This window comes from Falco biarmicus, chromosome 1 (genome assembly GCF_023638135.1).
Source record: "Falco biarmicus isolate bFalBia1 chromosome 1, bFalBia1.pri, whole genome shotgun sequence".
NCBI lineage: Eukaryota > Metazoa > Chordata > Aves > Falconiformes > Falconidae > Falco > Falco biarmicus.
In genome coordinates this window covers 75,604,754-75,615,889 of record NC_079288.1, presented here as the reverse complement: position 1 = coordinate 75,615,889, position 11,136 = coordinate 75,604,754, and the positions used below count along the sequence as shown (strand labels likewise).

General features: G+C 38.6%; 1 protein-coding gene across 1 annotated transcript in view; it reads right to left on the bottom strand.

The window, feature by feature from the left end:
• Positions 1–240: 240 nt before the first annotated feature.
• STK32B (serine/threonine kinase 32B) overlaps positions 241–11,136 on the bottom strand; it is a 179,067-nt gene continuing 168,171 nt past the window's right edge. The window contains exon 12 of the mRNA XM_056326850.1: positions 241–1,454. Coding sequence (XP_056182825.1) covers positions 1,316–1,454 — 139 coding nt within the window. The 3' untranslated portion in view covers positions 241–1,315. The remainder of the gene's footprint in view (positions 1,455–11,136) is intronic.

The window sequence follows — 11,136 nt, the reverse complement described above, 5'->3', positions numbered from 1 at the left end:
TTTCATGGAGTGATAAAAATCTGTATTTTGTGAAAAAAATTGTGGCAAAAATTGCATATAACATGAAGCTAAAATTTTAAATTGGTTCAATTACAAAGAACTTTGTTTTGTAAAAGACAGAACAGAAACAGTGCCGTAAAAATACATTATTACAAAAAAAATATTTTTCACTTCCAAAAGCCTAACTTATCTGTTTTAAAAATTTGAACTGAAATTTGCTTATGGATGCTAACCCTTAAAATTTATACACAATAAGACAGAACAAATAAAATTTATGCACAATAAGACAGAACAAGCATGCATTTATTATCAAAATGTGGATGTACAAGTTGTAAAATACCATAAATGTTTGGAATTGTGGATGTTGTTTGGAAAAAAAAAAAAAGGTTTCATGTCAACAATACTTTGGATAAATTATGTTTCTATTCAAGATGGTTCTCATCCAGAATAGATCCATGAAAACAGACACACATGTAACTTCCTCACATTTTATAGCACCTAACTATGGATCTGAGCAAATTCTTAATGTTTCTAGCTCTCCTTACTAAGCTGCTTTTCAACTCTGGCTCAGTCAGCCTATTGTTACAAATGAAAAGGTCTGTCTTTGTCATGGTTATCATACACTACTAACGTGCCTTATCCTGCATCCACTAAAGCCACTAGCAAAACCTGGACTTGGCCAGGGTCACATCTTTTACTACAAAGCAGAATGCATGAAGTTAAAGAACAATGTGAGTACATTCAAGCTCCAACTTTTCCAATGGTCTTCAGGTATATAAATTATATTATTCAGTATTTGGCCTATTTAACACTACATTCATGTATTTACATCATATACATCCGTTATAAACTCAATACCAGGTGCTCAGAAACAGCTTTGTCCAGCAGTTTCACAAAATTTCAAACTGGACCATTTTAATCAACAGAGACAGAGAGGGTAACATAAAGTCTTCAGGATAAAGCTGGCCCCAATATAACTTTGTCTCTTGCAAGTAGCCAGAAATGTGGCAATCTTTGAGAAACTGCCTAATGAATTGTTTCAAGTTTTCTTCCAGGATTTTGAAAAGGAAAGTCACACTTACTTATAAAACGGTATTTTGTTGCTGATGGTTATTTTTCCAGTGGCAGAGTCAAAAGAGCAGGATCATATGTGGAAAGTCTCAGCCAGTGGGCTCCATGGGCTTGTCATTGTCTAGGAATCCTGCTTTTGGAGGAGTCAGATGTCCCAGGATCCGAGGGGTGAAGATGAAGGCATGCGCAGAGAGGACCTTTCCTCGCCTTGCCAGGGTGGAGGTGTGTGCAGGGCTGTAGCTCACTAGCTGCTGCAGCCTCTTGTGCAGCCGTGTCCCAGTAAGTTGTTGTTACGCCCATCTTGGAGTTTCTCATGGCTCTGAAGGGATGTTCTGCTGTCCATGCTGGAAGTCTGTCCACTTTGATCCTGCTGTCTTCTTAATCTGCCAAAGTTTAAAAACATTGATATAGCTATCGTGCAGATAACTGTATCAGAATGACAACTGTTGCTGGTCCCAGAGATAGCCACATACACCTCTGTATAAAACAGATTCCTGCACCATTTGCTCCCTATTAACTCCTTGAGCTTTATAGTTGCTGTTTATTTTAAGTGTTGATGATTACTTCCTCCTAAATACGTGCAGTTGGGTCTTGGTCAAATCCTGCTCCCATTAAAGTCTATCATAAATAACCAGCAGAGGAGAGTGCTTTCTCTGGCACCTTTGCTCAGACTATAACTTGACAAAACCTCCAGGTAGCTCAAGGCTGATGACAGTTGTTGACTGGGCACACCATGGCAGTAAGCAGCTGCTCCCCTTTGCTGTCCTACAAAATTATCAGTAACTTCCATCAGTAAAGAGGAAGAAACCATGAGTGAAAGTAGATTCGGTATTCCTCATTTTATTACTTCATATGTTGTCAAAGCCTTCTAGGTGGTTTCAAGGAACAACAACAATAAAATCCTACGTTGTTTAAAGACTGCAAAGTTATCTTCCTTTACTATCATTTTCTAGAGAACAGCAACAGCCCCAGCAGCACCTTCAGTTCCCACCGATCATTTTATCATCAAGCTTCTTGGCATTTCTGTTCAGCAGTGGTATCAACTTCTGTGATTTTACTGTAATTCATGTGATATTCAGTGTTCTCTTCCAAACACGGACACCATATAAATACTTTCAAGAAAGGTGTAAAGATTCATGGGGAAGCTATGAGGTAGAGAACATATTTTTTTTTAACATAAACAGCTGCTGTTTTGGAGGAAATTTTCCCTGATTGTTTTCTCAAAACAAGAAACAGCTGTTGATGTATTCCCAAAAAAGGCACCCAGAGTTGGGACTAGAGACACTACTGAAGAAGGTCTTTGCTACAGTGATTATAAGTGGTATATATGGTATACTCCAAAACCACTTTATAACACTGAATATGTAGAAAATGCTCAATAATGTAAAAGCACGCAAAACTGAAATGTAAAGGGTAAGTTTCAAGGGTAAAATACTTCCAGGTGACATAAAGATTATAGGGACACCATACTGAAGACTCAGAAGAGAATGTGAAAGGACATGAGAACACTGTCATAGCTAAATGGAGGAATAAAGGAAGCTATTTAAAGTAAAAATAATGCAAATACTGTCCAAATAGGTTAGGTTTAAAAAAGTACAAACATAGATTAAATAAAAAGCTATAAGGCGACTAAAAAAAAAAAAAGAAGAAACTGCTAAAAACATCTACCCTAATGGTGATTTTCTCAAGTGCACCAGAAATACAACTGTTACCAGTGAGTCTACAAGCCAATGGATGACTGAGATATTAGAGGATAGCACAAGAAATATGAGTCCCTAGATGTCTTCATCACCGTTCAGGACAAATGAGCTTAGAGGCATTCCTTTCTTTATGAGAAATTTGTCCATCATATCCAGTCAAACTATCAGTGAAACAGCTTTAGAACCAGTTGTTCAAATGAATGTTGACAAAGCGTTAAGACAGTGGATTTTCATCTAAGGGCTCTAAGAAAACTGAGATATATAATTCCTGCACATCTGAATGTAGTATGTAACTTCCTGTTGAAACTGTCTTTGGCACCAAGGAATGAAAGCAAAAATGATGATATTTTTTTAATATATATTTTAATAAGGGCTTCAGAAAACATCCATGGGGACTACCAGGAGAGTAATTGAATGAGGCAAAGACTTGAAACACTTTAGCGTCTGAGCTACTGGACCTTACAAGACTAAGGTAATCGTAGCCATCAAGAAAAAAGGCTACAGTGCTTGGAAACTCATGGCAAACTGTGGGGTGCAAACTTCTAAATAGTGGAGTGAGACAAATTTTGGCTTTACGGAGATCTGAGGAATCACTGTGTTCTAAGACATGCAAGGTGCTTTCTCCCTGAATTTGTTTAATGTTTATGTGGTTCATAAAATGCTGGAAAAAAAGACATTTACTGTACTGCTAAAAGTAATGGGGAAATAAGAAGTCTCTCAATAACAGCATAAAGCAGGAAAACACCGTTATTATTTTTTTTAAACCACTCAAACTGGCACAAAGGCAGTGTGTAAGGAGGACAATGGAGAAAGGAGAGAAATAAAGCCCATGCTGAGTTCAAAAGATACCAGTGACTAGCCTCAAACTTCCCACTCTCTACAAAGGTGGTTTCTGTGGTTGATCTATTTCCATTATTTTCTTTTATCCTGTTCCTGCTTTCCAGGTCTATTATTGAACCATAATTAGATTTTGGGGGTTTGGAAGTGCTAAGGAAATATGTTGTTTTAGGAGTGCTTCATTGTGTTGCCTTTTCAGACATTTTCTGTTTCTGTATCTAGAATTATAAACTATCGAAGTAATCAATAGGTTATTAACCTGATGATGTAGTAAAAAATTAATTGTTAACTATTTAATAATTTATCAATCACTTTATTCAGTGATTAAAATTACATAAAGACTTCACTATAAGGCGTTATTATGGGCATGCTAACACCTATTTAACAGTATGCCCTGGGAGCTGGGGAATTGGACTAAGAATCAAGAGATGCTGCTCCTGTTTCTACCTCTGTCACCCTCTGGGCAAACTAAAGCCTTTTTCTGTCCCTCAACTTCTCTCTTGACAAGTAGAGAGAATGTAAGGGGGTGAAGCTGAGTGGGATTTGTATTTGTCCAGAAATCTCACATGATTTGGAGCTCTGATCATAAATCTGAGCTGGATAAGTTGTGGATAAGAAATAGAAACAAAAAGAACATTGAATCCATGACTGGACTGATGAAACCTTGGGTTCTTGTCAGACCCATACCCACAGGAGATTTTTCCGGATAAACTGGTGTCAAAGCAATGTTATAGGCTTGTACTTGCAGCTCTTGACTAGGCAAAGGATACAGTGAGCAGGAACATGCTGAGCAACATGGGATTTCCCTTGTACTTGCACATCAGATGTTGAGGCAGCTGCTGCCGAGAATGATGGAAGCTGAGAGCTTTGTGCCTTTAAGTACTGCTCTGTCTTTCACAGGCCTGAATGAAATGGGGAATTACAGTCTGGTGTCTGTGATGATTAAGAAAAGGTGGCATATATAATCAAGCAAAATGTAATTATACTGCATATGTAATTATGCATATACGCATTATTGAATATATAAAAATAAAAGAGTAAAGAGAACAGACTGGCTAAAAGCTAGCATGGAAAATATAATACTGAAGCAAAAAAGACTGCTACAGCTATGGTAGGCCAGACTGAAGATCACAAACATCTAATGAAACCCAGTAGTAAACTTGGGGACTACCAGGGAAGAACTTGCAGCTCAGCTTTGTTCACTAGATGAAGAAGAATACTGAAAGCTTGTCTTCAGGCTGCTTAGTAGGAGAAGTGGAATGAAGAAGGATGAAAAGTTGCAGATTCAACATAACCGTCAAAATTACAGATTTGCTAAGAGACTAAGGCCTCCTCCCAAACTACTGAAATTTCAGCAAAAGTAAAATAAAGCAATTGGTCTGTATTTCAATCTAGCTCCAAACTGCAGTTAGGCTCAGGTCAGGACCTAAACAAATCTCACCACAGCAGCTGTGTGTGCACAAGCAGTCTCTTCAGCTAAAATGTTGGACAGTTGCGGAAGGGAAATTTGTCTCTTGTTCCTGCACTTGATTCCTTGGTACCAGAGCGGGAGCACTTTTCCATCAGATGTTCTCAGCTTTTTAAAAACACGGGCACCTCAACACAGTTCCCGTAATCATGGCAAAATAGATGCAGTCTGGGCCATTTTTATGCAGTTTAAATGTGGCATTAGTGCAATAAATTACTCGAAGAAAACTGTTTTCCAGTGATTGACTTATCTTGCCTTTAAGCTGATGCAGCTACCTGGTAAAGGCCCAGGGAGAATGAATCACTTGATGAGGACTTAGTTGTGGATCTGAACCAGGTTAGCTGTTCCTGTGCTGAATGCTATTGACTGAGAATAAATGGTAAAATGGCTAGCTGCAGATGAAAAAACTGAAAAAGAAGTTCTAGTAGATAGTTACATGGGGAAAAAAAACAACAGAAAACAAAAATATCCTGCAGGGAAAAAGAGGATAAAAATTGGTATGAACGTTGTCTATTACATTTATTCCATAACAATTCTGTACAAATACATAAGTAGTCTCTGAGGCAGTTAAGCTGGGAATCGGGTGGTTCTGCTGAACCAACAAAGAGATAAGCTGAGTTTTCCTTCCCTTCACCACTGCCCCATGCAATACCGATAGTGTGTGACACAGCACTGAACAATCTCCTCTCCAGCAGTGAGGAAGAAAGAGGCTGTACCAATCAATCACTACAAGAATGGGTCGGGAAAAGTAACTGAGCCTTCAGTCCAGTCTTGGGCTTCAACAGTTTTTCTGGTAAAAACAAAGTCTCTGTGTGAGCTATGTAAAGGTTTTTAAGATTCTTATTATCTTGATATGCAGATATTATAGTAGAATTCCTGCGGTACTGATTTCCAATGCTTGATCTTGAATCAGGTATTGGTCAGTGGAAGGGCATTCAAGGGACAGGGAATAAATGCTAGTCAAAAAAACCCTACAGCAATACAGAGCAGTAGCATCAGGCTTACAAAATCTATCTGCTACGTTTGAGAACTGTATGGAAGCTGTCACACTGTCTGTCACTCTTGCCTGTTTGCTCTGGGCAGACAATACCTTGGTGCACATAACACCTTTGTGCAGCTGATGTACTCATCAATGGGTCTTGCCAGGCTGTCAGTGTGAAACTGAAGCCACAGAAATGCAAGCTGTTTCAAACAGTGAGGACAGAATTTCTACTGACAAAAGAGAATTGAAGCCAGCAGAACTACCACTCCTCGGAGACTCCACATGTACCAGGTCCTACAGGAATTTTTTTTAAATTTTTTTCTTTGTTTTTTTTGCAAATTTGCAAGTGACTTTGCCCGTGCTTCAAACCCAGCCTCCTGGGTGTGGAAGAAAGAGACTGGTATGAGTGGGCAGTGGATTTGCTTTACCACTTCTAGATTTAGCATTTTAACTTGACCTACTGATATTTCAAACACTTTGCTGGAGAAAACAGCTTTTGCTTTTGGTTTGGGGAAAAGGTGGGCAAACTGTTTAGAAACAGCAGTTTTATTGTATGAGAAAAAGTTATATTACTGGAAACTTTTACATTCCTTGAAAGAAGCCCTGAGGGGTAGATAAATCTGTGGAGCATTTATCCCAGTTGTTCTTCACAGGGGAGGGGGTCTGAGGTCAGAACAGATGAGGCACATCTATGCTAGCTTTTCAGATTCATGAATCCTGGGAGACAGCTTGCTAAATAGTTAAAAACCCACCTCAGTTCTATGATGTAGCAGCTAGAGAGAAGTAATGCTGATGACCAGATGGCCTTGCTAGAAGGCTAATTCCGAACATGTCTGAATCATGAGAAAAAAATAACTGATCTGTCAGTGGGAATGATTGTGCTCAGAAAGGAACTATTTCAGCTACATGTCTCTGTGCATGTCACTGCGTTTTGTCTACTGGAGCACAGATACAGAAACTACAAAGAGGACTTCAGAAAAAAACAGTAAAGACCTTTATGTCTAAATCCTGGCTTTTTAGAATATCAGCTGATAAATACAGACTATTCCGAATATAGTATTCTTTCAAAATGCAACACGAAATAATTTTCATTCTCAATAGAAAATATCTAGCAATTACATTTTGTAAAGGAATTAGAAGAAGCCAGAAAGTGACAGACATAGGCATTGTTTTATTATATCCTGGTCATAGAAAACAGAAATTTGGAAGATATGCCATATAACTAAAATTGCTAGATATTCTGGAGTTGCAAATATTCCAGCCAAATTGAAAATAATTTTTACAGACTGGTGTAATGCTGCAGAGTTGGACTCCATAATGTAAAGAGGACCCCTACTGTAGCAATATCTCACAGGGATACTTGCATAGCTGGGAATACCCAGCATGTCTACCCAAGATAGAAGCTAGTTGTAGATAGCCAAGACTGAAGTGAGATATCTCGGCACTAAGGGGAGGCAAGGTCTGTTCCGTGCCCACTGCTATTGCCTACTACTCTTTTTTTGTTGTTGGTTTTGTTTTTGTTGTTGTTGTTCAGCGTTGTAATGATACATCAAAATTTGTACACAAACACAAGCAAAAAATGCCTGGGTGAATGAATCAGACAGAAGTGGTTAACATGACTGCTTTAAATCTTCCCACCGCATCACTGCCTGTCCCTGAACGCAACTAATCTGTCTTGATGATAACAAAGCACTGTTGTACCAAGTGGTCTAGAATTTGCTTTCTAAAAGAAAGGAGATGGTTAGTGGCTGGTTGTATCCCTCATCAGAACTGGATTCCCTTCTCAGTTACACACAAAACAAAAATGAAACTCTCAGCCCTAGCATTTGGTAAATTTGTGGCACTCTAGAGCTCCTCAAACTATATCCCCACCCATCTCCTTTATTTCCAGACAAAAGGTGTAAAAAGAAAGGGACGTCGGGATGTTAATGAGACGTTGGAGTTTAACTGTGGCAATATTTCATCCTTGTGGAAAAAATATATAGTACATCCCTATGTTCCTCACATTTTGGAGCAGTTCCATGCAGAGAAACTTGTTCTGAGAAAAAAACAGAAGGATTTGGACTGTGAAGGCTCAAAAGGACTCACACTGTCACCTCAAAGCCCAGTGTTGCCCCTGGCATTGGTAATCTGAAGTGTGACAGAAAGTATAAACAGAAAGCTGCATATCTTGAACTTTACATATCAAGTATAACCACCACAAGAAGGCATATGTTTTGGTTTACCTCTCTGACCTAAATAATGAGTGTTCATTGGTAAGTAGGTGGTATAACAATGTTGGTCATACCAGCTCATCTTCTGGGTCAGCTCACCCAGCAGCCCCAAAAAGACTGTTTCCTTGGTCTGACACTAAGTAAAAGTGTTCATGGCATCCAGAATCTTTTGTGCTTTAGACAGAAAAAGTCACTGCCCCAAGCTCATGCAAAGCCTTATCTTTCGTAAAATCCCTTATTTAAGTTTTACAGGACCTCATGCACATAAGTAGAAGTGCACATCCTACAAAATCAGGGCATTTTTGGGGCAGTAATATGTAGGTCCTGCAGTGTGCACACATCTTTTAAAAAATAATGGGTTATATGCATGTGCATTTAATACTCCAATTCAAAAACTTTCCACACTATTTTTCTGCAATCATTTTAACATCAATTGCAGGCAATGATTGTAGAAATGTTAACTGAACATGATTTCTGGGACAATAAGCAGCTTGGCTTGTCATCTGTCTGCCACTGTGGAGAATAAGAATGGAGTTTGCTACGTGGACACTTAATTTTCTGCCTGCATTTTTAAAGATTTCTCTTATAAATTGGTTCTTGCTGTGTTCTGTTTTTGTAAAAGTTGCAGAAGCTGGCAGCATTTTACAATTGTATGTGTTACTTTTTCTCTTATATCTCCATTATTCTGCTTACTAGTTTTCATATGCCAGGTTTTCATTCAACTACATTTTTTAAAAAAATAAAGAAGAAAAAAGTGAGCAAAGCATCCTGGTCAGGCTTTTTTTAACTGAATACACATATTTTGGAAGAGTATTTTTACTTTTCAAAACAAAATACCCACCAAATATATCAGAAATCAGTGGAAATTCCTGTATTTGATTTCTTTTTAAAAAAGTTAACAAAAATAAGATCAGAGGTTCAGGACATTTGTATGTTTTACACTTCCATCCATAAAGAAGAAAATACTAACCTTTGCTCAGTGTAAATCTTGAGGAAACATGCTAACAAAAAAAGAATTAATACAATACTCCTGGATTGCCCACATTCTGTTGGTGTGAGCTGCAGATCCCATATTGCCATTTGATGCTTGTGTTTGCTTCCCAAGGAAACTAGGTTGCAGGGAGAGGAACTGGCATGTGGTTAGCACATGTGAACGGAGGTAAATTTCTGGCCAAATTCTGCAAAATTCCCCAATTTGAAAAGAAGCGCTCTGATTTCATAGCAACATATATCACAATTAATTGATATAATAATCTTGCATAAGATTAAGTTACCTGGTAACCCAAACACCTGCCAAAGTATTCATCCACTTCCCATTCCCCAGCTGTACCCAGGAGGTCTGTCAGACAGCAAACAGAGAGCTACATGGGAATGTCATTTCTGTATTTTAGGCATCAGCTACATTCGCACCACAAGGTGAAATGGCACAGGGATCGATGACTGGAAACTAAGTGACACAGACTGGCTTGCATCCTTATGGCTAAGCTCTCTGACTTTCAAACCAGAGTTGTATTCCAGCTGCCTACTAGGCAGCCTTTGGTCTATGCTAACCTCTGAAACATGAAGGGAATGACTTCAGAAAGTGATTTTAGCCTGGGAAAAATTATGGCAGGGATCATACTAACAACTAAGCAGTATGAAGACTGTCTATATTCCACTTCTAAAAAATAAGCAGAAAACAACAATGAAGGTGGAAAATGCAGGAGAAGTAAAAAAGCAGAAATGGAAGGAGAGTTAAACACCTGAAAAATGAGGAAGGATTCAAAAGAATCCCAACTGTGGAGGACTATTTAATTAAACTAACTAATTATATAGCTAATTAAAACTATCTTAAAGGACAGTTGTATATAGTTAATGCTCTTTTTTTATTGAAAAAAACTTCTTTACACCTAACAGAGGAGCAGTAACCATGGCAGAGTTAGTTCTTTAGCTTGTGCACAGAGTGATCTCAGTAGTCCTTTCAGGAAAACAGAAAACACTGAAAAGTGTCCGAATTTGCTAAACAGTTTCAAGTAAACACAGAAAGAACAATCTTGCTCTGCACCAGAGGAAGCTTGGTTCAGATCTCAGCAGACTTAAGGACCAACTGGAGCAGAGACAACACTCATCACTCAGCAACATCAGCACTGTCACACAACTCCAAAGTGAAAATTAGAGTCTGTAAGCTGATTTCCCCTTGCTCTAGAATTTGTGTGGAGAATCAACATGTGCACAGAAGCTTTAAATGAAACACAATGCTACTGTGTGTTTGTGTAATAGCAGGTACGTATTTTGTGAGACCTGGGTCTAGGTAGCAACCTCACCAAATCACTAGCAAGAGTGGACGTCATGAGTCTTTTGCTCTTCCTTGATAATGTTCATATTTATAACTTGCTTGTTCTTGGCCTCCTGCCCCCATGGCTAGGTGCATATGGCTCAAATGCAGTTGCTCCGCAGTTTGTGTTTGGTGCCATACAAGATGCCCTTGATTACCTGACACTGAGAGAGCAGGCAGATGCCACAGCAGACCACAGACAACCTGTGCCTGTTGGACTGGCAACTAGGCGTTTAGTTTTGCAGAAATGAACCAAGCCCACAAATGTGGAATGAATTTTATGCCAGCTAACTGTAGACAACAGAAAGATTAATTCAGGCTCTCCCCACAGGACAAATAGAGGCACTGACATAGATTAATTAGTTCCAGTCTAAGTTATCTAGTATATGTGTTGCAGATCAACCTTGGGAGGTACAAGTCTCTCCTCAAGGACTACTAAAGGAGCTCAAACTAAATAAATTATTTTTCAATTATTTGTTTAAAGGAATATAGTCTTGTTGCATCTCCAGAAAAATAGATACCTTTCCTCTTTGAACCATGGATTCAAGGCC